At 38.1% G+C, this 27,613-nt stretch overlaps 2 protein-coding genes across 2 annotated transcripts; both read left to right on the top strand.

Annotated features, from left to right (window-relative positions):
• Window positions 1-6,708: 6,708 nt before the first annotated feature.
• Window positions 6,709-8,827, top strand: otulina (OTU deubiquitinase with linear linkage specificity a). Its single transcript, XM_066642097.1, has 3 exons — window positions 6,709-6,942; window positions 7,040-7,161; window positions 8,153-8,827. The coding sequence occupies exons 1-3, from the start codon at window positions 6,832-6,834 to the stop codon at window positions 8,589-8,591; spliced, it is 672 nt and encodes a 223-aa protein (XP_066498194.1). The 5' UTR covers window positions 6,709-6,831; the 3' UTR covers window positions 8,592-8,827.
• A 4,155-nt stretch (window positions 8,828-12,982) lies between these two features.
• LOC136669483 (uncharacterized) lies at window positions 12,983-27,610 on the top strand. The gene is made up of 11 exons (XM_066646808.1): window positions 12,983-13,107; window positions 14,458-14,867; window positions 15,240-16,691; window positions 17,668-17,829; window positions 20,059-20,325; window positions 20,670-20,752; window positions 22,003-22,109; window positions 24,005-24,148; window positions 24,558-24,689; window positions 24,796-25,065; window positions 25,171-27,610. Exons 2-11 carry the CDS (start codon window positions 14,719-14,721, stop codon window positions 25,396-25,398), a joined length of 2,994 nt encoding a protein of 997 aa, XP_066502905.1. The 5' UTR covers window positions 12,983-13,107; window positions 14,458-14,718; the 3' UTR covers window positions 25,399-27,610.
• The last annotated feature ends 3 nt before the right edge of the window (window positions 27,611-27,613 follow it).

Below are 27,613 nucleotides of genomic sequence, written 5' to 3'. Positions count from 1 at the left end.
GTCTGTAGACATGTCCAATTGAATCACTGGAAAGGCCTTAGCTTGAAACCACTTTAGTTAAAAAAAACTTGCTTTAAGACACTATTACAAATCTTCATGCATAAAAATACAAAAATACAATACAATAGGAAACCTTGTTCAAAACAGGAAATTGTTCATACCTACATCTTCATTAAGTAGTCAAGAACAAAGTCAGCCAATCAGGAGTGGAGTTTGTAAAAGAGCGACTCTAAAGTGGAGGAGGACAAATAGCTCCAGAGTCAGGTAGGATAATCACAGTTTTAAAATAAATAATGCATTTTTAGTAAACAGTGGGACAACATAAATGTAAACACAAACAAAAATAGAAACTGTGAGTATTTAGTGAAGCATAGTCTGTTTACAAACACCTAAAGGGAGCTGTTTATAATTTGTAATTTTTTCATGTTACTATGCTACCATACATGCTAAAAACATTAGCATTGTCTAACTTTTTGCCATTGTACACACTTCAGAGACTAATTAATCCTAATAGTACTATTTAAGACATAAAAAGATATTTAGGTTCTAGAGAATCATGAACACTGATAAGGAAACAAGAAGTAAATTATTATAATCAAAAGCAAACAATTAACAAACTAAGTGAACAAAACGACCAGTGGCACACAAGGTAGACTGGATTAAAATGCTAAATATTAAAATATTCTGGTTTTAATTGATTTTAATAGTTCTTGGAGACACTGAATATCTAAGTTTGGAATTAAACAAAAGCACTGAGGATAAAACGCTTTAACTTTGGTTCTACAAAGGACTTTTAGTTTGAAAATAGCTTTTAAAGTGCTTTAGAACTTTAAACTGATCAAACCAAAATATTCAGTCAATCAATCTGAAATTTATTTAAGCAAACTGTCTATTTCTGTTGAAGGAGATTTTAAAATTAAAACTCACAAGTGTCTCTTTTGTCTAAAAGCTTATTTGTAATAATTAACTTTACCTGTTTGTTGTCAACACCAGGCTTCCATTATTGGACCGGAATATCGCCCCCTGGAGGCTGACTTGAAATATCAGTGGAAATATGAGACAAAATAGTTGGTCTAATATTGTATATATTTTTTATTTTAAATATTTGTGTTTTTTTAATACTGGAGAATTCACCTTTGTGCTGTGACCAAAACATGTCACTAGAAGTATTTAGCTGTGTTAATAAAATGACTATGTTTTAACTGAAAGCAGTTTTAAACTTAAACATGTGCAGTTATAATGTTAAATTCATTAAGTCCACATGCATTAATTGTCAGTTATAGCGCCCAAAAATGGCTGATGTAACCTAAACTGTATAAGGGTTACAGATAATGAATGAATTAATTAATCATTAAATGTAATAGTCTAATAGAATTCTGTAGAATAAACTTACATTAATATTAATCTAAATATAACAGCATATGTACGTGAATACATATATGTTTGAATATTGTTTCTGATTCAAACTAATTTGCTATTTTCTGTTACAAAATATATTAAGTATTCAATGGCAGTACAATCTTGAAAAAATAGATCAAACCTTCAGTAAGATCAATCTATTATTGAGTGAAAATACTGTTTTGATACTGTTTAATTCTTTTATTAAATATGGTGTTGCAGTGTAGCTTTGATGAGTCTAAGAGCCTTGATTTAGTTTAGGAGCAGGAAAACTGACACACTGACGTTTATAAAGATAAATATCTTTGTTGCTGGAACTAATCCCTTTGTTTACATTGTTAATTTTTGTAAATAATTTCAAAAAGACGAGATGGTCTTTACAATGTGAGAAAGTATGATGATTAACAGAACAATAGAAATTGTCTTAAAGGCTTAAAAACTTCTTACATTAATTCTGAAAAACTAGAAACAGAAAAGAAACAAGTTATAAAAACATTAGTAGGATATGATTGGGTAATGTTACTTGCATATCTTTTTGCATGTTTCTTTTTTTTTTTTTTTTTTTTTTTGCATTTATACAGTTTTGTTTGCTTATTGTATCTAATTCATATATTTAATTCATTGGAAACCACTTGCTTTGTTTTGGAAGCTACTACTGGAAACAAGACTAATCCACATTTATCTGCTCCTACACTCTCAGTAAAACAGGAACTGTACATTATTGTCACTAAAGGTACAAACAGTGAAAATGTATCTTTAAAGGAACACCAGAGATAGCAGATGTGAATATTCGTGAGCTTTTATTATGGAATTTTGTAAAATAAACTAATAAAAAACAAGTCCTGGAGATTAAATGGAGAGAATGAAATTAACACAACTTTACAGTCTACCATTAACACAGAACATGGTACAATTATGTTCCCTAACTAAAGGACTGCTTATGTACTCTTGAGGGAGCCACCACAGTGACAGTTTTACTGAGAGTGTAGACTGAAAAACATATTATTTGTTTGGTGAAAGTTTTATCTTTGTTTGGTTTAACTTTGTCTTTGGTCGTCTGTGTTTTCTTATTGTACAAATGCAGTGTGTTATACGTTAGAAACATAGACTGTGTATAGACCTAAATGTGAGTGTTGCTGGTGGAGGAATTTGAATATTTAAATAATAATTTATGTAATAATAATAATGATAATAAAATTGTCTTTAGTTCATGGTTCTGCTGAGAATCTGTTCTGCAGTTAAAATGTCTTTAGTGAGAGCTGTAATAGGTCATAACACAACTTAAAAATGGCATGTAGTATGTATTGATTTCTTTTACTTTAACTTTTAATTGGTTTGTCTTTCAGGAACGCTGGATCTTCACTAAAGAACACTGTTGTTTTCTAATGTTTTGCTGCGTTTCTATTGGTGGAAACAGTTTTCCCATAATGCAGCTCACCCTAAATCTCATGCACTTTTTCACCCCAACTGACATTTAAAAAAAGAAATTAGCATATTTTACCAAACCAGCCAATCAGCAAAGCCAATTAAAATGAGTCTTTATATGCCTTGTGAAATGACTAGGTTTCTCAATGATGGTGAAGATGAAAAAAATGTTTGTTATTTAAAGAATTTCCACCACGACAGAGAAAACTAGTTCCACAAACTAAGTATCAGCAGCGACTGCAGACTCCTGTTTCAAACTGTTTCTTAAAAGCTGAGTTCATCAGTCTGATCCTATTCTCCCTTTATGAGGCTGGTGTGGTATTTCTCCAGTCAGGAACTCATTCTCCCGCAGGTCTTCCTCAGGGGGGACAATAGACGCCCCCCCCCTAGAGAAACACCTCATTCTTCTTCAGGCCTGTGGCACTTTCTGGCCCAGAGTGGGCAGAGAATGAGGTAAATTCAGGCTTGGCAAACAGCGTCTCCTGCTAAAGTGGGTAGAGCATACCAGCAGTGGGTGGTCCCACTGGCCCCGCCCACACTGGGCAGAGCTTAAGGCATGCAGGCAGGAGGACCACCCAAACCGAAGGTTCAGGTAATCTCAGCGCCACCCACAGTGGGAGGAAGAGGCAGCTTGACCCACGCCCAAATTTAATAAGGCACAGTTTCTTTCTACAGAACTTCTGCTTTAACACTCGGTCTCAGGTTGAGGGGAGATGTGTGGGCGGTTCTGAATGGGTCATGTGATAACGCTGTTTTTTTTTTTTTGTTTTTTTTTTTTAAGTCACCATGAATGAGGAGACTAGAGCTCTGAGCTAAGCTTGATCAAACTGAACCCACCCTCTGGATTGATCATTTGATTCTTAATCAGGATGCTGTGTTCATTCCTGTCATATTTGTTATGTTTTTGTCTGAAACAAAGAGTTATTCAAAAGCTGCTGTTGTGGGTTTCTAGAGTTGAATCTTAAACACTGCCATTTTTAAAAAATAAATTTCTCAGAAATTTTGGACTAGTTTTCTCATCCATGGTGAGTGATTGTATGTATAATCAGCATGGAGTTATGAACAAACAATGTTATTTCTACATACAAAAGCTTTAAAACTCATTTTTAAGTCAAAAGTAAACACTTCAGGCTTAAAACGTACGAAACGTGATTGTATTTAGATTAAAATTCATTTTAGGAGCAGACTTCACATTTATGGTAAGAGCAGAGCCCCTGAGACACTGTAAACATGGGCCCTGGAGTAGCACACAAAGCATAAGCCATCATTTTTAGTCCCACATTGAATTTGAACAGTTTTTTTGTGTGTCCCTTTAAATGGTAATGTGAGCATCACACTGAAGACTCTCTCTAGCCCTGTCCAGAATGGAACTGTAAGCATCTGGTCTTCCTCCTAGTCTACACTTCGGTGACATCAACAACATGTGGACCTACAGGGCATATGGTTGGGTAGAGATGGTATGGACATGCTTCTATACCAATCCAATAACTACGGCATTGTCCCTCGCAGTAATTTTGGACGAAAATGTCAGTGTCTAGTCAATGTACTTTGTACAAACAGTTAAGATCTGGTGTGCCATAAAACTCAGTGTAGATGCGCTAGTGGAATGAACCGCCTTCCCATACTCCACTGTGACTTTACAATTTTCAAAATATTATGACCTTAATCTCCAAATAAAAATGACTTTAATTTAAAAATACGTGACTTTATGACACAGTGTATAGTTTGTTTATCCTAAGTGTCCTCCTCTGGCTGCAGTCCGGCCCTCCAAAAGACTGAAAATGTTCAAGCTGGCCCTTTGATTAAAAAGTTCGAGGACCCCTGATTTAGACCCTCTTTAAACCTGGTGTTTCAGGAATAGTCAGGATACCTCCAAAACATCAGCCCTGGAATCACATGACTTCATTTTAAGATAAGACACAACAAAAGAGTTTTCCAACAGTAAAGATTTTATTAAAAAATCAGTTACTGAGAGTTTTCTTGAACGAGAGTTCTGTGTTTCACAACACAATCTTTCTGTTTTACATTTATTTAACAACAAAACATCACCCATACACATAAACTAGACCATGAGGTGATTAAGTGTATTAACTAGTCTTCTTATTCATGATGGACTTCATGACCGCTCTTGTGATTATTACCTTTATTAGTTTATTGAATTTGTAAACTATGTGAACATCATGTAAAACTACAAAATTAACATAATAATGTAAAAATAACAATAAAATAATTGCACCACATGGAAAGGGCATTTTCAGGAAAGTGCTTTTCAGGATGGAGGTTTTAAGAATATAACTACCATACAAAATGGTTCAAAATAACTAATAAATATATTAAATAAAAAAAAAGATTATTCATACTGAAAGTCACAAAACAAAGAAGTGTAAATGATGAGTTCACATTGTGTGATCTACTGGCGGCAGTACTGAGGCACGGATAGAAATGTAGGACATGCTTTTTCTTGGCTTGTAGATAACAAATTATTAACAAAAAACTTGGAAACATCACCTTAAAACACAGTGGCCCTTATTCTTCAAAGTTGTGTACAGTTCTTCAAATCTGGGCAGGCCGGGCAGCACTGTGGACCACTCTGTGGATTAGTGAACAAAAGTTAGTGTCTCTAACAAGCCAGCGCCAGTTAATTTCTAAACCGCATCAATTTATTTATTCATTTTTAACATTCTTATATTTACTTTTTATCTTTAGAACAAGAAATACTCATTCTGATCAGTTACACAGTTCATATTGATGAGTTCAGTTATTACAAAATATCTGCCTTTGTTATTCAGTTTCTTCTCAAGCACCTTATCAAATTACAACTACAGACATTCTGGCACAACAACAGGGACAACATTCCTGGCTCAAAAACAAGGCTTAATTGACACAACATGTAAAACATGAGATACAAGGGTGTCCGAATAAAATGATGAAACATGAACTAACTAAGCACTGAGATTACACAGGCATAAATACAGTATGCTGGCTTTATTTAAATAATCATACGATTTCCATTAAAACTTGTTTTCCTTTCTCACAGTGCAAAAAGGTGTCAAGTTAGGAACCTGTTCAGACGAAGTAAATAGTATAAAGCTAAGTACTTTTAATCAGATGTTATTCAGTTTAGCAAGCTGTGAGACAGATTATTATGTAAGTAAAACCAATGTTCAATACTAAGCTTGAACTTGCCTTTAAAAAATTTGTGAGGCAATAAACTAATATCAAGAAGTTAGCATTAAAATCAACTTCCCAAAACTGGGCTATTGTGTATATTCTCTTTCAGATTTTGCTTCCCATCCACAATGTAAAAGCCTTAAAGCCACATTTTAATTTCACATACAAACGCATTACCACAAATTACAGAAAATATATGATCTTTCCTGTAAACAGTGCATTCCAGACTAAAGCTGGAAATGAGATTAACTAAATCTTTATGGTAACTTTACATGGTCGCAGCTGTAATGACGTCACAGAGATGTTACATCTGATTGGATACGATGGTTGTTGGTCCTGGATCTGCTTGGTAGATGTAGTTCATTTTTTGTGAACCGCACAAAAGCAAATTGCTCCACAACCCTTAAGAAGGTTAATTATTGCCCCTTATATCCGGGAGAAAATTTGAGCTCACCCAGTTTTGCCAATCTCCATCTAAAAGCCTCCGACTACAACAAAAATGATACAAAGTATTGTAGCTTGATATTCACCGGGTGGGGATAAGGTCCAGTGAGCCCATCCCATTACATTTTTTAAAAAGAACCGCATACACTGCTGTTAAATACTCCATTTCACTTGGCGTGTGTTTGTATACGCTGTATGATCAGCGTGTTAGTCCTCTATCCGCCTGTAGAGGGCGGTATTTTGTTTGTCTGGAGCCGGTCACTCCCGAAGAAGCTGTAGCGATCATGTGAGCGTGTGTTCAGAGATAGATCTAAGCCCCTCTCCGGGGTGTCTCTGACTGGGTCAGTTTAGCCCTGTACAAAGGCTGTACCTGAGTGGACAGAGGTCAACAACATGTCGTGGGTGAAAGCAGTGACGAGTAGTGACGATGTTTTCGACGAAGACGAGGATGATATCAGCCTTCAAAACAAAGAATGGAGATACAATATGGAAAAGAGAGTCAAGGTAAGAGTCTGGTCGACAAAGCACGTGTAACGTCTTTTATTGCTTTAGCTGGTTGTAGTCGGAATGGACACTCTCAAATGTGTTTTTTTTCTATTAGGGTGGTTACAGAGATGGAATGGATGCAGGAAAAGAGGCTTCACTGCAGGTTGGCTTCAACTTGGGCTACAGAGAAGGTGCTGTGGGAATGAAGGCCATTGGTCAGTTAAAAGGAATCGTTAGGTAAGCGTCTTTAAATTGTGCTCCCACCTTCCGCAAATGCTGGAATCTCGAAGTTTCGGCCATTTTTGCTGCTGTCATAAATAGTCTCTGTTTAATAAATAACGTCCGTTTATTTTATTATAACTCTTTTTACTTTTTTTTTCTATTTCTACATTTAAAGAACAGTTTACATAGGGGTACCCAATCCCAGTCCTGTGGAACCCAACAATTCTTCATCCAGCACCTGTCATTAAATTACTACCTCCTTATGTTTTGTCAGGAAAAAAAAACAAAACAAAACAGACTTAACTTGATGATCATAAGATCATCTTAGAACCTCAAAAATGAACTCTAGACCCTTAAGTCAGAGGTCTTAAACAGATTTTTTTTTATTTAATCTAGGTAGCAATCAGTTTAGATTGCCACCAATGTCTACTCAAATTCAGGACTGGACTGTGGATTTAAAGTGTTAGGCCTGTCATGGTCGTCACATTTTAGCTAAAAATGAAATGCTGTTTAATAGTTGAATTTAGTATTTTGTATTTATTTGTTAACTTCAATTAAGTGTTAAGACCAGCTAGGTCTAAAGTAAGGCTGTTGATTCTGTAAGGCTCACAAATTGCCTCAATACTGTGACTTATGCTTGCTTGTGTTTACATGCATTTACTTCAAGCCAAATTATGAAAACTCACATTCACTTTTGTTTAATTTGGCATCAATTATTGCGAATGCTGACAAATATGAAAAACGTATATACAGTAATTGAAAAAAAAGTAGTCATTTTGACAGGTCTAGTCGGAATTGAAGACCTGTTCCCTAGATGTTCCAAAGACATTTAGGCAACATTAACACTTTGGGGCATTGTCATGACAGCACCAGTATTCAGGTTAAGTCATGTGAGTTCTTCATTATGCTTGACTTCATTATGTCCATTCACTTTCCTGCTCACACCAGACATCTCTCTCATTGTCCATAACGGTTGTTCCATATGCATTGTCTGTGCTTTCCACAGTGCTCTACAGTGTTGGTGTCAGTCTCAGCCCTCTAGGATCTCACAGCTATCCAGCATCACAGAGCTGCTGCAGAGGATAGATCAGCATGAACAGGACTTGGTGGATGCCATGCGGAAAGCTCAGGAGCAGCCTCCTCCCAGTGTGACGGAGGTGGCAGGAGATATGGAGGACTTGGCTGTAGATCAGAGTGAAGACAGTGGAAGCTTTGGCTGTTGTAGAAAAGATGGAGATATTGATGGCTGCTGTAAAGATGGAGAGATGGACTGTGGTGGGAATGACAGGGACATGACTAGAAGCCTGTTCAAGATTTCTTCACAGAGTCTGCTTCAGACAGGACAGAGTCTGAAGCAGTTGCTTCAGAGTTGTATGGAACTAGTGACTGATATGGGGCTGCCTGAAGAGTTGATATTTCATATCCAACAGTTGAGACATGTGTGAATTGTTCAAGGTTTTAGTAAATTTCTAAACAACCTGCTGAATATTGCTAGTGTGATATGACATTGACATTCCATTTTATAAATTATTATGCAAAAGTTTACTTTTACAATTCAACGATTTGCTGTGGGCTAGCTTATTGGGATGGATATGTAATATTTAATACTGCATGGACCTCGATCTGACTGGATTGTAAATCCATTTAGATTATGTACACATTTCTTGTCATCCACAAGACAGTAAAGAATAAATTATTATTATTTTATTTATCGGGCAATGGAGAGTTTGTTTGTTTTGGGGTGTATTTATTTTACTTTTTGACACAGGACACCTTACTAAAGGGTAATGGAATTTATTACTTATTTTACAAAATATTTTAAAGCCCTATCAAAACTACAAGTGAAAATTTGGTCTGACAACTGAAGAGGACAAATGTCAAAGTTATGAGCCAAAAATATTAATTCAGGCATAATGCTGTGTAAACAAATAATGACCACAAATGCACCTTTACTGCATGCATTATGTTAATAGGTAAATGCAAAACAAAATATTAACAGGTATGATCATAGATACTTTATAGAAGTTCCAGATCCAGATGTTGTTATAACTATTTCAACAAAATGGATTGATGTTTAAAAAATTAAGGAAAAGGAAGTAATATCAATGACCATTAAAAGGGTTCTTGTTTTTTTGTCACTGCCTACTGTAAACAGAGACATCTGCTATGAATTAATTTGATTAATTTGGGTTACCTGTGTAATTTAGCTCTACATATAACTTTGTACATCTTTGAGATAGGGTTGTAATTGCTATGTAGTAAATATGAGTTATTTTGCAACTCCATCCAACCAACCTCAGCCACCATAATTTCACCACCACACATTTTCAAAAGATGAGGGACATATCCCTTCTTTCCCCATGAATTTGCATTAATAACAGAAGACATAGGCAAAACGGGACCTTCATGTGCAACTAAAAAAGTAGTGTCAATGATGTGAAGAGTAATAGCACCCTCTTTTGGGGTAGTTTTTAAATGTGAGTGGGTAGAGAATTATTGTCGCTTGTGGTGCAGTTAATGACAGTGAGTGATTGGGTATGAGTTACAAGCTGGTTCTATTATGTACTTCACACCTAGAAATTTTGTCTTATCATATTTCTGGAACCAAACAGTGAATCCACTACTGCCTTCACATCAAGAAACATTCAAGTCAGACATGGCGAGCTCCAGACCTTTTTTTAGGCGAGCGCCAACGGCACCAGTCCAAGAAAGTAGTACACAACGTTGAGTTGTTATTCTACCCTTCAGGGTTGTATTTCATAGGGTTATCTTAAATGTGAGCTCAAACTAAATAACAGACAGCTGGTGTTTGTGGAGGAAGTGTTACACTAAGCTGTATTAGCTGTGTTCCGTGTAAACAGACTGTTAAATATATTGGGGTTGTGAAACAGGTTGAATATTACAGAACGAGTCTACAAACAGCGGTTTTTTTCCCTTTCGCTCTCTCCCTGTCTCTCAACGCACTCACTTTCTGTGCTGTGATTGGTTAAGAGCGAGTCGTTTCCTGTGCTCTGATTGGCTGATCGCTGTGGCGAGTTTGAGCCAGTGAATCAGTTCAATTGATTCGGCACCAATATTAAAGAATCGACTTGTTTGACTCTACGATTCTTCATACAAAAGTTATTACTTATCTGTAATTTAGTCTGCCTCCTGGTTAAGAGCCAATTGGCAAAGAATTACATAGAAATCTTCCACCAGAAACAAACTAGACATAAACCGCTGAACTGACTGTATGTCTAGTATGTCTAATTAGGTCTAGGCAAATGTGTGGGTGTATGTGGCTAGTGTGTCTAAGGCAAGTGTAATTGGGTGTGGGGGGAGCAAATTTTACAACTACCATTGTCACAAAGCAGCTTTACAGAATTCCAGGGCCCAGCTCTTAGTGAGCATTACAAATGTGACACTGGCAGAACACTGGTAAGGAATACATTTGAAAGGAACTACAACTGCTAAATAGGTTAACCCATCTCTAAACAGTTCATCTGCAATTGTTTTGCACTAATTTACACATCCCATATTTCAATCAATTAGTGCTTCTGGGAAATTGGGGAGGCAATTCAACATCATCCAAAATAAATAAAATAGAAAACCTGAACCCTCACAATTAAATTTAAAAGTGAAACTCATATAGATGCATTACAAAGAGAGTAATCTATTTTAAGCATTTATTTGTTTTAATATTGATGGTTATGGCTTATAGCCAATGAAAACCCAAAGGTCATTATCTCAGAAAATTAGAATATTCAACTCGAAACACTTGCAAAGGTTTCCTAAGCCTTTAATATGGTCCCTTAGTCTGGTTCAATAGGCTACAACAACACGTGGAAGGCTTATTATTTGAAGATTGAATGGAAGGAAAAAGTGTGGTAGAAAAAGATACACAAGCAACAGGGATGACCATAGCCTTAAAAGGATTGTCAAGAAAGGGCCATTCAAAAATAAGGGTGAGATTCACAAGGAGTGGACTGCTGCTGGAGTCAATGCTTCAAAAGTCCAAAGACTTGTTTTCAGATGAAAGCAAATTTTGCATTTCATTTGGGAATCAAGGTCCCGGAGTCTGGAGGAAGAGTGGAGAGGCAAACAATCCAAGCTGCTTGAGTCTAGTGTGAAGTTTGCACCATCAGTAATGGTTTGGGGAGCCATGTCATCTGCTGGTGTTGGTACATTGTGTTATATCAAGTGCAAAGTCAGGCCAGCCGTCGACCAGGACATTTTAGAGCACTTCATGCTTCCCTCTACTAATTATGGAGATGCGGATTTCATTTTCCAGCAGGATTTGGCACTTGTAACTGTGCTTGATTGGCCAGCAAACTCGTCCCATTTAAACCCCATATAAAATCTATGGGGTATTGTCAAGAGGAAGATAAGAGACACCAGACCCAACAATGCAGATGGGCTGAAGGCAGCTATCAAAGCAACCTGGGCTTCTATAACACCTCAGCAGTGCCACAGGCTGATCACATGCATGCCACGCCGCACTGATGGAGTATTTAATGTAAAAGGAGCTCCAACCAAGTACTGAATGCATGTACTGTACATACATTTCTGTATTAAAAATCATTTTTTAAAATTGGTCTTATATAATATTCTACTTTATTGAGATAATGGCTTCTGGGTTTTCATTGGCTGTAAGCCATAATTGTTAACATTAAAAGAAATAAATGCTTGAAATAGATCACTCAGTTTGTAATGAATCTATATGATCAATGAATTTCACTTTGTCAACTGAATTACTGAAAATAATTTCCTTTTTGATGATATTCTAATTTATAGAGATGCACCTGTATTTTGGGACAGGCAATTTTTGGGTCAAAGGTTTTGGTACTTAAGGACTACTACCAGTGAATATCACCTTACTGCCATAACCATGTGGTGGGATGGGGTTGTGCTAGAAGATATAACATGAGTGAAATAAACAGTCAGCATCATGGAGGAGCATTTAGGCTTCGAAACTGTTCCCCCGACAATCTCAAAGAGGCACATTCAGACAGCCAGGTTTTCTGGCAGGATAAACCTAAAGGACCAATACTTTCAAGGTGCTGTCTAGTGTTGGAGGTGTGGTTGGAAAAAGAGGCTGGATGTAAATGAATATATATTCATTCATTCATTGCCAGTAACAGCTTATAAAGTTCAGGGTCACAGTAGGTCCAGAGCCTACCCAGAATCACTGAGCGCAAGGTGGGAGCACAGCCTTCCAAGGGTGCCAGTCCATTACAGGGCACTACACACTCTCACGGACTGTGGGAGGAAACACAACACAGAGAACAAACTAAACTCCTCACAGACAATCACCCGGCTCAAATGGCAACCCCAGGACCCCAGGTGCAGTGTTATATCTAAACCAATTTTAAGGCATTTAGGACAAGAGTGACCACACTCTCTGGGCTTTAGATTGACTTTTTCCAGGGCACAGGTCATTGGGATATAAAAGGTGAGTAAAAAGTCGCAGGACACCGTTTCACTTCTGTGATATTCATGACCACCTTCCCATTGAAAAAAACTTGATCCAATATGGTGGCTTTCAAAAGGGCAGCCATAGCCTAAAAGATGGGTCCCCTCACTAATTACAATTGATGTATTGGGCAAACTTTCAATAAAAGAATTTTGGAAATCAATTCTGAATATATTTTTCTGATGAATAGAGATGAGTTTTGAGAGTTTAGCGCATTAATCTCCCCGACCCACCCAGGATCAAACCATTATCTGAGAGTAATGTAAGGAGGGCAAATCGACGAATGAATAAATTGCCAGAGTCGACTCGAACACGAACGACACAATCACTGAAGTGAGCCTCTGTCCAATCAGAGCGAGGAGGCGGGGCCTGTCAGAAAACGGGTATAGAGAAAAATAACGCTTCCGATGAGGGAAAGTGAAACTACAGCGAGATAAAAATCATATAAAAGTTCCTGCAATAGAAAACGGGGAGCTGTCTGCACCCCGGGGAAACGGCAGAGGACTTAGGTAAGAGTAATTCCACTGTTACAAACGTGCTCTAAAGCTTTAACCGAGAACCACACGCACAGAGAAAGAGGGGTTCAGTTGTAGCCGTTAGCCAAATGCGTCGCAGGATTGCAGCTAACGTTAACGCTCTGGAGGAGCGATAATAACAGCGGGGTACCTTGGTTCTAGGCGGTGTGAATTGGATAATAGATGTAGAAACCCTATAACGGCCGAATGTGCTGAATTCGGGTCTCATTTCGGCTTCATACAGAGTGTCTGTGGGGGCTGTGTAGATAAGAGGTGTGAACAATCACTCTTTTCTTTGGTTTATATGCGAGGCACGTCCGTGCTGTGTACAGAGTGATACCACGATGAGGAGAGACCAACTTATAGCTAAGCCTCGATTTAAAACACTCCGAAAACGACAAGCTTACTACTGGATCGAACCGTGTTGAAATAACACACTGCACATAGCGCGAATACTTCAGTGAAAGGGAACCCCGGAGCTCCAGGTCTAATTCAAGTCTTTCTGAAGCTTCACTGACTTGTTGATTCAGTCTGACAGCTTTAGCTTCAAGAGTTACGAGCACTGCCCTTAAAGAAGCATTAAAGGTGCAATAAGTATGGTCTATTATTTTTACACTAATTTTATGTGCAATGAAGAAATAAATTGCTAATTCGTGATGGAAGGAGTCTGTTTATGCTCCTCAGGCTGGGTCTCCCACATATGTGGCCATGTTTAAAACATGTTTTGTGCAGAATATTTTGATACAGACAAGACCACTATATGGCATATAACATACAGGGGTCGGACAATGAAACTGAAACACCTGGTTTTAGACCACAATAATTTATTAGTGTGGTGTAGGGCCTCCTTTTGCGGCCAATACAGCGTCAGTTCGTCTTGGGAATGACATATACAAGTCCTGCACAGTGGTCAGAGGGATATTAAGCCATTCTTGCAGGATAGTGGCCAGGTCTCTACTTGATGCTGGTGGAGGAAAACGTTTCCTGACTCGCTCCTCCAAAACACCCCAAAGTGGCTCAATAATATTTAGATCTGGTGACTGTGCAGGCCATGGGAGATGTTCACCTTCACTTTCACGTTCATCAAACCAATCTTTCACCAGTCTTGCTGTGTGTATTGGTGCATTGTCGTCCTGATACACGGCACCGCCTTCAGGGTACAATGTTTGAACCATTGGATGCACATGGTCTTACTGGTGCAATGTGCAATTAATGAAGATTTTCTGCCGTGTTTTTTCCAGAATCTCAGAAACTTCCTGATCTTCTGGAATGCAACAAGTACATGGCATACAACACACTATAGCAAATTTTCTAATTCTTCTTTTTGTGCTTTGTTGCTTTCAGGTTTGAACTGATGTCCCTGCACAGATGATCAACTGTAAATGGAATATAAACTCACATTTGTGCTTGATGAAAAGACAGTGGACATGTCACAGTGTATCTAAAGGAAGTTGGATATATGGCAGGGGATGTTTTTGCCTATGAAGAGGAAGTCTATGCGTTTTTGTTACAGAACATTGTACATTGTAGATTTTAAGTGGATGCGTTCTGCCACACTGGGTCTGTTGATTGTGGACTTGGGGAGAGCAGCTATAAACCACAGACATGGGGAACTTGTGCTGTCCATCGAATCCCTGCAGCAATACGGTAGATGAGAAGAAGGTTCTGCTGAGCCCGTCCGAGTCAAAGGGCTCAACCAAGGCAGACGGGACAGAGGAAGTTGGCTTTATCCCAACAGGAGAAGATGAGGAGAGGTGAGGTATATGTTTACATGACTGCCTATGTTAAAATGTTTTTTCTATATATTATTTCAGCCAATATTGTCAGTCAGAACAGGTATTATTCACCCTATAACTGTCATAAAGCCACAGTAACAAAAACAGCATGTTGAATTTTAACAGATTGAAAAGAGCTTAACAGTCATGTAAAATTGGCTTGTTATAGTTGATTTTAGTACGTAGATCTGAAAAATATTTCCTCTGAAAGTGGGACAGATTTAATAAAATATGATAAAGTTAGATTGAATGCCATGAAAAAAAGTTCCAAGTAGTTTGAGGTGTTAAATTTCAATTCACTTGTATTATGTTATTAGCTTATTTTCTTTTAATATATTTATTTATTCACAGCTCCCAAAATGAAAAAGAACTCACAGAACCAGACAAAGAGGTTTTCACCGATCAACCGAATGTAGATAACAAAGCTGCAAATGTGCAGAGTTCATATACTGCTACAATAAACTCATTGCACACAGAAGTCTCTCGTGCTGCACAAGTTAGTCAGAGTTCTTCACCAGGAGTGTCAGAAGAACCAGTGGAAGCAGTCTTAGAAATCACAGAAACCAAGAAAGAGGATGGAAAAGGAGAGTCTCAGATTACTGCCGAAGACCTATCTACATCAGGAGACACACATAAAGCACATAAAGAGGCAGTACTAGCTGAGGCGGCAGAAGAAGTAAAAGCTCTGATAACTGATAACTTGCTGGTAAATGTGGATGAAGCTGCAGTGACTAGAATCAAGGATGGATCTAAAGATGATGAGACAACTTTGGAAGCAGCTAAAGTGGACACAAAGCTTTGCAAAGTTGAAATGAATGTGCAGGAGTTGGATTCTAAGGTGGATACAGAGAACAAAGCTAAAGTGAATGTAGAGAAGGAAGCAGATAAAATTAATGTAAAAAAGGAAGCAACTAAAAATGGTATGGAGAATGAAGCAGCTAAAATTGATGAAGAAAATGAGACAGCTAAAGTAGAAGTAGAGAAGTTGGCTGCGGGACTGGACCTGAAACTGGAAGCTGAGGTGGAGAAAAAGACTTCCAAAATAGAGACAAAGTTGGAGGATATGGAAATGGACGTAAAGAATGTGATAGCTGAGGTGGAGACTAAGAAAGAGGCTACTGAGGTGGATGTAAAGGAGGTGGCTGGAGTGGAAGCAGAAAAAGAGGCTGCTGTGGAGGAGATAGAGACGGTTTCTACTGAAGTGAATAAAGAGAATGTAAAAGCTTCTGTTAATGTTTCAGTTGAGAAAGATGTGTCTCAAACCATGCAGCACGCTCTGAATGACTCTACAGCTAATGAACATGAAGAAGAAGATCTAATTCCTCCTGACGTAGCACAGAAAATGAACAAACCCGATAACTCAGCGAGAGAAAACGGCCAGACTGAATCTCAGACACCTCCACCGGTGCCCACAAGTGACTTGGTTGTGGTTGAAAAACCACTGTCAGCTGAGGTGATCACTGAAGAACCTGTTGGAATGCTTGTGCATAAATTGGAGGAGGAACATGAAAAGGACATCGGAGCAGATTTGACTGAAGTAAAGGAAGATAACTTCCTCTTTAAAACTCAGGAACATTCAGAGAAAGTGACCTGTCCTGTAGTGGAAATTACTCATGAACACACTCCTCACAACACAGAGAATGGGCAAGCAGAGGACCTGAAAGATGAGAACTCATTTAATATGGATGCTGCCCTTGTATCAGAGATGCCCCAAGAGACAGAGCTACCCCAGAAAACCTGTGAGGAATCTTCATATATTGAGAGCAAAGCACAGCTTCCTGACACCTCGGCCATCAATAACAGGTGAGGATCTCATAGCATTTCAGTTTGATTGTAATTAATTAGGAAATGATTCGCTGTACCTCAGGATGATTCAGTAACTTATACAGCATTTTTATTTCTACAGTAAAAAATGTTTTGCCTTATTTTTTGTCTTGACATAAACACATGCTTTACTGAGGATTATTAATTGTGGGTTTTATGAAGTTCCATATCACCAAAATCAGACAGGTGAATAACAGTTGGCCAATCATTAGCAGCTGATTCCCATCATTCTCCATGTTGTAGTATTTATTCAACCTGTGTCTGAAAATGTGCCCTTATTTAATTTAGAAATAGTGTCTTAAAACATTATTTTAAGCAATTTTAAGTGCACTCAAACAATCCCACAATGCGCCACAATAAGTAGTGTATGACCTATGTACATTAGCAGACAGAGGACATCCATAATCCACGGCGATGTTTGGTAAAAACCTGCATGAGGTAGTGTTAGAAATCGTGTATCTAGTTGTAGTTATATAGTGTTTTGAATACTATAGGGAATAGTGATAGTAGGGAGCCATTTCAGACACCACTCTAGTCACATGTAAGAGAAGGATGCGAGCTTTATTACATTTGTCATAAATTACCTCTGCTTCATGTCAGTGTACGGTGGATAAATTAAATGGAATATAATATCGGTTTGATTTAGTATGTGTTTCTTTGCTTACTGTAATTTCTTTTTTTGCTTGTATTTAATGAAACACTTTAATATCTGATTATGATTTAAATGTAGTAGTTTATGTATAGCCCCTTGTAATATGATCAGTTTTTTTCTTATTCCAGTTTTATGAATCAGTATTTTAAAAGGGCAGCATGTCTCAGACTGAGCCCCTAAGACTGAAAATAACCGCTGCTGAGTGAATAGACTTTCTTATTACAGTATTATTAGGCTGATGTTAGCTTAGGTAAACTGTTGTAATGGTCAATGTCATTGAAATCTCATTTCTCCTCTCCTTAGCACTATAGAGAATGTGGACAAGTCTGAGATCAGACATGATGAAGAAGATGTGGAGAAGGTTTTAGAACCTATAGACAAGAATCAAGAGGCTGTAGACTTTCTCCAGAATGGCTTCGACTCCACCACTCCAGCAGAGAACTCTGAATCCACGATCGCTCAAGGGTGTGTATTTTTCTGCTGTTTGCACTTATCACCAGCAGATGGAAACAAAGACAAATGTCTCCATAGTCTGTTGCAACGTTAAAAAAGGGCAGATGACAGTAGTGCAACTATTATAGTCCTCACACGAGGATCATTTGATGGAGGTGAAAAATGCCCATGTGATGACTTGCAGTAAATCATTATTTCTGTGGACAGTTGATGGGCTATGCCTTTAATTTTATCCTTCTCACGTCATCACATGGGTATGTGACACCTGTTTTGGAGGATGTGCACACAGGTGTGGTTCATATCTGGAGCCATATGATGTAGTAATAATTAGCAGGCACGTGCTTATGGCTGTACACAACCCACCGTTTGGAGCATGTAGTGGAGGAACCTAATGTGTTCAGATGAGCAAATTTTAGGTTGTGCTAAAATACAAGCTAAATAATTAACATATAAGGTGTGCATACAAACCAACAAACACTTCCTCAGATATTTTACTGAAACATAAACAGGGTTCCAGACAAGTTTCAACTTCACAAATCTGAACGGGGAAAAAAAAGCATCTGTGGTTAAGTTGTTTTCGATGGTTATCAACTTCCCCTGTTAACCCAGGTTAAAACACTGCAGCCAGAAGCTCACCCTGATTAGTAAGAAAGCTTACCTTTGTTTAATCCAATAGTTGTTTATAGTCTGAAATGTTTAACTTAACATGCATTGGATCATGTTTGCCCAGTAAGAAAATAAATATTTTAAATCTATCCTCCCTCACAAGGCCAACATTCCAGGGCTAGATTTAACTGAGGTTAAAATTAGCTGGTTAAGCAAAAGAGTACGTCTTGTTCCTGAAGCGGCTTCATTTTATTAAGGCTTCCTGGCTGTCACTTTCACAGGTGAGGTTTAAAAACGTCTTTTATAATCACAGACTTAGATATCTAAGTTAAGATAAATCCTCGTGCTCAGACACATGAAACCATTACATTAATTCTGAACAGCCAGTGGGCTTAACTGAGCTGAATGGCTTATTATTTTAAAAGAAGGAAAAAAGGAGATCATGCTATGTAAATGTGTATAAAATGAAGCATATATAACTGTAAATATTAGCTGAATCACTACTGCCACTGTGTTTGTGCTTATTGGAGTATTAGAGTAGTTGCTGAATACTTGTTTAATTCAATGAAAAATATTTTTTGATGGTAAAAAAAAAAAAAGACAGAAAATGGATGGCTGTCTCTGATTGGTGAGAAACTCAATGGTTTGTGTAACATCTGAACCTGAACCAGAGGTTCGGGCTTTAGAAAATATTGTCATAGAAGTCTTGGTAAAAACATTTGTTTAAAAACAAGACATTGAAAGACGTTTTCTTTATGATTCTCCAGAGCCTTTTTGTAATATATTCAAGCTTTCATAAACATTTTTTAATTTAATAGAAAGTAAAATCGATTAAATTGTTATAGTCACCATTTGTTGTTGTTGCGTAGTCATTATTGTACCTCAAAACTGTTCTGAGGTTTCAACCATTGACTCATGCGTGCAAATGGCAGCAACGTGTTATTGTGCTGTTGAGAGGGTGAAAGCTAAAGTGCTTTGCAGTGAGGAATTCAGAAGGATAATTTTACAGTGGGAGGTACGGCTAGGTGACTTTAGGACGATGTATGTTTTGGATTTTTCTTGAAGACTAATTTAAATTGCAATTATTTTCAATATATGAAACCACCAGGGTTTTTCTACAGAGCATAACTTCTCAGTGAAGCCTCAGTCAAGCCTGACCAACAGGAAAAGAGCCGAGGGACATCCCTGTTGGACAGTCCTGACGTTTGGGCATAAGTTATCTGCCTGAGAAATCCTGGATTGTGAAAATACCCCCAGGGATTTTTTTTCTTTTTTTTCCCCCATTTGAGCAGAAGGTTGTGACATCAGTTTGGTTGCTTCTGATTGGTCTGCTGTGTTACTGGGCTAATTGTTCATTTGGTGAAATGTCCCAACTTGAATATTGTTGATGAAGGCTATAATAAAAAATGCAGCTCTTGCGTTTTGCAAATTGCACACTTGCATATTGCAGTTGAGATATAAAAATGATTCATCTTTCAGCCCTAAGGTGAGGGATCATCAGTGTTTGTCACACCCAACAAAGATGAATGTAGGCTGTGAAGACCATAGGCATAATTATGAAGTTTCACATTTACTTTCATTACAAAAGAGGGATTCTGGCTCATTCTAACAGTCAAATTTCTTTTCCATTTGCAGTGATTTTGTTGAAGTAAAGAGCATTGAGCCTACTGGACAAAGAGATGACTTCACACTGGGTGACCACATACAAGAGGTGGAAGAACCAGAGCACCAGCTGAGCAAGAATGAAAAAAAGAAGGAAGAAATAACCAGCACTGTCCAGGACACAGTACAAAAAGAGGATACTGAAAGCCACAAGTTTCAAACAGGAGAGATTATTCTGAGCAGTAGCCATGCTGTGGAAGTCGCACTGATACCTGTGAATGAAAACGAGGAGCTCGAGGAGTAAGTACATGTGACATTTTTTAGATCCTAACAAGATTGTAAAAATTATTTTGATGGAGCATAACTGCTTATATATTAAATTGAAGTTGCTGATTCAGGTGTATTAGTTTCGGAATGTCGCAACTCATTACATTTAATGTAGTGTAGAAATTAAAAAGAACGAAAAGCTTTTGTTATTTTATCATCTGACTTGATTAGAGATTTCATGGTAAACCATTTTGCAGAGAACTAAAATTGAATCTTTGTGAGGCTTCAGATTTACAGATAAATTTCCAAGAATTGGACGTGTTTCTCCTCCTGTCTGTAAAGAAGGTTATATTTTGTGTTTCTCTATTTTACAAAAGTGAAGACCTCTACAGGGGAGCTGAAGAGATGGAGGAAGAGCTGCCCAAAGAAAAGCAATCAAAGCCTCTACTGGAGTTCACAAGTATATTATCTTTCATTTGTTTACATCATTTTGTCTCTCTAAATTCAGAAAACAGGTCTTTTGAATTCTTATTCATTACCAGACCTGTCAAGGTTACTCTTAAATTCTGGACATGGACCTTCAGACTTTCCACTTCTCATAATACGAGACTGGTCAATATAAAAATACAGTCACAGATTCTTATTGATTTATTGCCAGACCGCCTACAGCCATATTTCTCATTCCAGTTTGTGAACTAAATTTGGAACCGTTCGGCACATTCCCACCAACATAAACTGGTTCACGAACCAGAAAAATTAATTTACAGCTGGAACAAAAGAACAGTAGGTTCTTCAGCATGAACCATGGCTGAATAAAAGGAAATAATAAACTCTACATTTGTATGTGTTTCTGGGGCTGTGTTTGGCCAGATCCTTGGCTCAGCATTGGTTAGTTCAAAGGTCAGCAGGACGGCTCAGAACTCTGCAACATTTACACACTTATTATATCTCACAGAGAGAGAAGGACTGCTGAATTTGTCTTATTTCATGTGAGTGTGTGTCTTTGCCTGAAATATTGTAAATGGAATTGGGGAGACAATTTGAGGCATTAGTGTGTTTATAAAACTCCATATAGCTACACACAGCCACTTTAAACTTTATGTGCTTTAACCTGTTATATTTTAAATACATTGAACAAGAAAAACTGATGCCGGTGTTATTTATGAACAAAATTTTGTGCTTTCATTTGTTCATTTATTAGTCCTGACATATTTTCTGTACAACACACTCACATAATAAAAACCACATGTATACAAAGATTGATATGAAGCACCAATGCTTCTCCAGACCATCCAGTGACAAGGGTATGGATTTTGGGCTTTCCTGTTTTTGAAATATCAGAAACACCTCTGTGACAATGGCTAATGGCGGTCCGGCAAAACTAGGCTTGCCTAGTTTCTCTTTGCTCTCTTTTGCTTTAAAAAATCAAGTGTCCTAATGTCTATGAATCTTCACCCTGAGAAGACTTTACTTTATTTACTCAGTCTACTCAACCTTTTGGTTGTAGTATCCATCTGAACATGGTGTATGTTTTTAAATAAACGCTTGCATTATACAATACATTACCACTGTAGTATTTGACAGTGGTCTGCTAGATGCACATTAGCAATACAACCTGCCAACAAACATTATTGAAAGAATGACGTCTGTATTGCAGCAGTGGAAGAGCATTGGAGTGACATTAACTTATTGTAATTTGATGTTTCTCAGTTCCTGGAGTGGAGGAGAGGTGTAGTTTGGCAGCTGCTGTTGACATTCTGGCCTACAGCGAAAGGGAGTGGAAGGGAAACACAGCCAAGAGCACACTCATCAGAAAGGTGAGTGAAAGTGTTAAAGGGGTTTTTCAGGTAGGCTCAGAATGCCCTGTCCTCAGATGCTACCCGACCCCCAATGCACCAGAAGCCGATTACTACCTCTTTCACAGGTGGTAAGACTTTCACTTATATACATCACTTGCACACTTCATATATATATATATATATATATACACGTCGTATTTAATATCTCAGCACATCAACCAGAACAATCAGCTGTCCTGTATGCCTCATGTTTCCAAGACACAGAGAAGCAATGTGTTGCGATTCATTTGACTTTGTTTACATATTGATAATCCCTCAGTCAGTTCCTTGCGGAACTGAGCTTTCATGCAAACCAAATGAAACAATGGCACTGTTCAACACAAGTTATGAAGAGCATGTGTAGGCAGAAATTATAGCAATGCCAGACATATTCATAGCACTGAGACTGAGGTCAGAGATGGAGACGCTCTTGTGCTTGCCTTGCAATAACAGCAGAGGGATTTCAAGTCGTGTGCCCACAAACGTCCAAATAAAAAATGTCCTCTCAGACACATCCACCTGACAGATTCAAAGAGGTGCATGCCATTATGATCATTAAGACTTTTAATGCAGGCTCAGCAAAGGCTTGAATTATTACACTGAGCATTACATACTAAAAAATGAGATGTGACCAAAGGTTCCCTGCTCAAGACTTGAGAGGTTGTGTAAATGTAAATATACGAATATCCTACTGAATTAATTGCACGTTGACTTAAGTGATAGGATGACTTGTTTGCATGAATACCAATGAGAGCTATGTTCTCACAATGACCAATATTAAAAGGAAACATCATTAAAAATGTGTTTCAACTAACTGTCGGCCTGTCCCTCATGAAAGCTTCACATAATCTAAATGGCAAATTGCATTTTTAAAATTATTTTTCCAATTGAAAACACTAGAAATGGAGACAGCAACAACAACAACATGAATCAACATTAACGAATGAGCAGTTTCTTGGGCCTCAGCAGTTTAAGTGGTTGGGCCCTATTTTGTTGCTCAGCAGAGTTCATAAGGTGTGCAACTGTCTCACCAGATTGGATTGATGATCTAGCAGTTTCTGAAGAATACAGAGATCCTTGGATGTATGAATTGTTATTTTCTTCAAAAAGCAGTCCAACAGAAAGAGAGCAGCAACCCAGGAAGTTCTTTACGAAGTCTGGGGTGCAGAAAATCAACAGTTACAAATGAATCTTTTCACAACAGCGTGCTTTTAACTATGTTATCCCAACAAATCTCACTTCCTAGCATTCCATTCATTATTATGAGTGTTCCTGTCTCAGCTAACAGCTCCCCTTAAGGCTGGAGGTGGAAATGCACAAGTTATGTGATGTAGTATATTGCGCAGTCAAGTCATGCTAATTGTTGCTTTGAAAAGGAAAGGCCCCAAACCATTAAACACCGCCCAAGACCATTATATCCATGTCACCAGAGAATTCCATGTTCCAGTAGCAGTGTGCTTTACACCATGCCTGTGATCTTAAACTGGGAGTCTAGATCTTGGTGGTGAGTGTTACCACAGAGAACAAGTGATCTTGGTTTCATGGCTGAGCTGATGTTGGTTCTAAATGTATTTCTGGTCGTTCAGTGTATTCCTTCTAAATAGTCTTTGTGTTTAATAACAGATTAAAACTTTGGAAGATTTTGCGCATCATTACACTGCTAGTCTTGAACGATTATATGCTCTTTCCTGAACACAGACAGTTTTAGGGTTTAAATAGAAGACGTAGGTTGCAAGAAAAGGTTTGCTATTGTACATCCTTAAAACGGCACATAATTATGACAGCTGCCTGTTCATGAAAGTTGTGAGTCAACAAACCATTTAGTTCCCCACCCCCAGTCGAGGCTAATTCCTCCATGCTTTTAATGTCCTCAGGGCTATTCAGAGATGTCCTGCAGTTTTACTGGCCTGCGGAGAGTAAGAGGAGACAACTATTGCGCTTTGAGGGCTACTCTATATCAGGCGCTTGCCACCACCACACAGACTCCTGCTTGGCTGCTAGATGAAGAGTTCACAGCGGTGAGAGTTCACAAATGCATTCCACACCGATTAAATCATTAGGAATCTCACAGCTGAGATACAGAACAATGGAGGATTGTCCTGCTAAGGTCAGTCAGTTTTCTGCAAATGTGTGATGCAGTACCAGCTAGTCAAACGGCAAGAAACACCTCTGGTACACCGCCTAGAGCCTCAGATACAGATATCTAACACAGAACTGTTTGCAGTGCTCAAATACATCCATGTACAGCAGAATATATTAGTTATTAAGCAGTTTAAAAAAAGCAGAAAATGTTTCAGGACTGTGTTTTTAAAACAGAATGTCTCTATAGGACTTTAAATAGTACTCTCTATTTACATCATAAGGCTTGTGCAAATGGAAACGATATAGTTGCAGTATAATCTCTCTCTGATTGGTTCATTTCCTAAGTTGCCAGAGAAACTTGAAGCTCAGGAGCACTGGATTAGTGGATGGACGTTCCCTTCAGAGTGTAGGAAAGTAGGAGAAAAGGAGGATGCAGTAGAAAAACTGAAGGACTATATGGAGCTCCTGCAAAAAAGGGTAAAAATCACTGTGTTCCTTTTATGTAGTCTGATGTTTGGAGTTAAGCTCATCAAACAAAACCTTAATACATAGTCTGTGTGTGTCTGGTTGTTTTTATACCCAGTGGCAGGCAGCTGCCGAGTCCGAAAGCCCTGAAGAGAAGCAGGCCGTGTGTGAGCGTGTGTTTCAGGGAGGAGCGGAAGAGTATGGTCTCCTGGAGGTGCTGAAGTTCCTCATGTTCGCCAGGGCAGTGGAGCTGCATGGCAAAATGCAGGCAGGAGAGGAAGTGCCTGTGTTCTGTTGGCTACTGTTTGCCCGGGACACATCCGAAAACCCCAGAACATTTCTTAGCAATCACTTGAGTCAGGTTGGCTTCAGCGGAGGGCTAGAACAGGTGATTGTAACAAAGTGAACACCTGTTTATTTTCTGTATTGTGTATGTTTTAAATTAAAACTGATTACAAGAAGTTACATTTTCCATACGTTTCCTGTCCTATAGGTGGAGATGTTTCTACTGGGTTATGCCTTACAGCACACTATTCAAACCTTCCGCCTCTACAAGACGGACACAGAAGAGTTTGTGACGCACTACCCCGATGACCATAAGCAAGACTGGCCCTGTGTGTGCATTGTCACCGAGGATGACCGGCATTACAATGTCCCCATCAGGAAACAGGCACAACACCAGCTTAACCATGACCTCTCAGCGCTTTTGCCTCTCCTCTGATCGGCCTTAAAATGAACTTGTGGTAGGAATTTGTGCGATTTCTTACTGACAGCTGTTTTGCTGGTTTATATTTAACGAACAGAAAACCGTAGTTTATAACGTAATGGGTTTTCTTATGTGCTCAGAGTATGCGCCGAAAAAGTTAACATTGCGTCACATGACTCTGAATGAGATGCTATTACCTACAGTGCAATGCAGTGATGTTCAGAGCAGGGGCCTCATTTAGAGACATGGCTTAGATTTTTATATTAAGTATGAGTTTTGCAGTCACTTGCCAAAGCTTAAGTTTGCACTAGTTAACTACACAATGGTTGTTGGTTTCAATTTTAAATCAGACTGAATTTTTGAATTGAATTTGTGAAAACATGAGCAACCTTATTTAATATTAGCACAGTATAAACCTATTAGGGAATGGATAACAGTACATTTTTCAGATTGAATCAGGTTCTTGTTGGACACAAAATAATATTACTTATGCCTGAACCCACACTACAGGAGTGTTTAAATACTAACTGATGTTCTGAAATGTGAGAGACACCACACAAAATAACACTCAACTCTGCTCTTAGTCATGCTTCAAAAATCCCCATAAAAATTCCCCATAATGTAAGGTTTGCACATAACAAAACAGGTTGAGTCCTAACCAGTGCTCTCACCTTGCACTGTGATTTTTGCTTATCTGTTTAATAACATGTTTAAATGCTATATTTAGTATTAATGTCATGGAATGTGAGAAACTAATTGCTCAAGATCTTCCTTAAATTTGGGACACATTTTATGAAGGACTTGATCCAATTTTGGCACTCGTTCTTGGTCATCCTGGAGTGTAGGCCAGGCATTAACTATGCAGATGTGCAGATGCTATTTCATGACACCAGATGTACATCTGCATTTTAAGAAATGATTAAATAATTTATGCAGTATTAGAAACGCACTTACTGAATTTGAGTCTTTATAAGCAGGTGGCAAAGTCTTAAACGTAAGGAAAGTCTTAAGTGTTGTGGCCAAAGTCGAAAGGCAGATTTGTCTGCCGTGTTTGCTAGAGTTTGCATACAGCGAAATTTGTGTTGAAAAACACTGGCAAGAATTTTGTTGTGCGGGTTCTTATCAAACCGATTTTTGTTGTGCAGTTATGATCATATTGTTTTGGTGTTTCATAAGTGAGGCCCCAATGACTCCAAAAAACCCATTTATTGCCTCGGTAAACGCTAGTCTACTGTTTTCCAATTGTTGTTTTGCACTGTTGGACTTCTTCACACGTTCCCTTCAGACCACGGGGATACCAGCCAGTCCGCATTTCTTTGTGTTTCAGCTCTCAAAACATCCCAACTATGTAATCAAGGGCTATAAAACGCTGTTTATCTGGCTCAGGTGTATTGAGAGCTGAAATATTAAATTACGTTTTAGATATATATACACTGGAAATCCTTGGGAACCTCCAGGTGAATGAATGAGTTTCGCAGGGACTTAATTTACACTGGTGTAACAGCAGAATTTCAGAGTGTTACTACTGCAGAAAGTAAATCATTTTGGGTATTTGTTTTTCCATTTTTTGTTGTCCTTTTTAAAAGATGTGGAATTACTTTAAAAAGATCGACGAGTGAAGGTTCTGAGAACTGAAAAAAAGATGGAGGTTTTTGCAACACACAAGCAACTTTAGTTAGTTTGCCATGAGAGCCGAAAACTGTAAAGTTGGGAGTTACAGTAAAAGTTAAAGAACAGAAATGAGCTTTGAATGTCATGGAATCATTACGTCATGCAGATTTTCACATCTTTTCCAAAGAAAAATCAAAAGTTTGTTGCAGAGTCTAGGACTTGAGCTGGTTTTAACAAATGCTGCCAAAAATGTTCTCTTTCTTTAAATCTCAGTATTACTCATCTGTAAAGTGTAGATAATTTAACCTGAAAAGAGAACTTAAATTAATGAAGGTGCTCAACACAACGTGCCAAACTTATACCCAGAAGACTGGAACTTATCAAGAGCAAGAAGTGCCCCCATCGTTTTGCACTCAGTCATTATGGGTATAAGCTACATCAGGCCAATGTTCTTTGTCTGATTACAAAAAAAAAATTAACAAAACAAAACAAAACAAAAAAAACCCTATTAAAACTATTTATTGTCAGCAAATGAGTATGGTTCTGTATTGTAATGAAACTGGAAACAATGTAACATGATTGTCTTTTGTGGTGTAAGGACTAGCTCATTTGTTTGTGG

Source organism: Hoplias malabaricus, chromosome 1 (genome assembly GCF_029633855.1).
Source record: "Hoplias malabaricus isolate fHopMal1 chromosome 1, fHopMal1.hap1, whole genome shotgun sequence".
Taxonomy (NCBI): Eukaryota; Metazoa; Chordata; class Actinopteri; order Characiformes; family Erythrinidae; genus Hoplias; species Hoplias malabaricus.
This window is presented reverse-complemented; position numbering and strand designations above follow the sequence as displayed.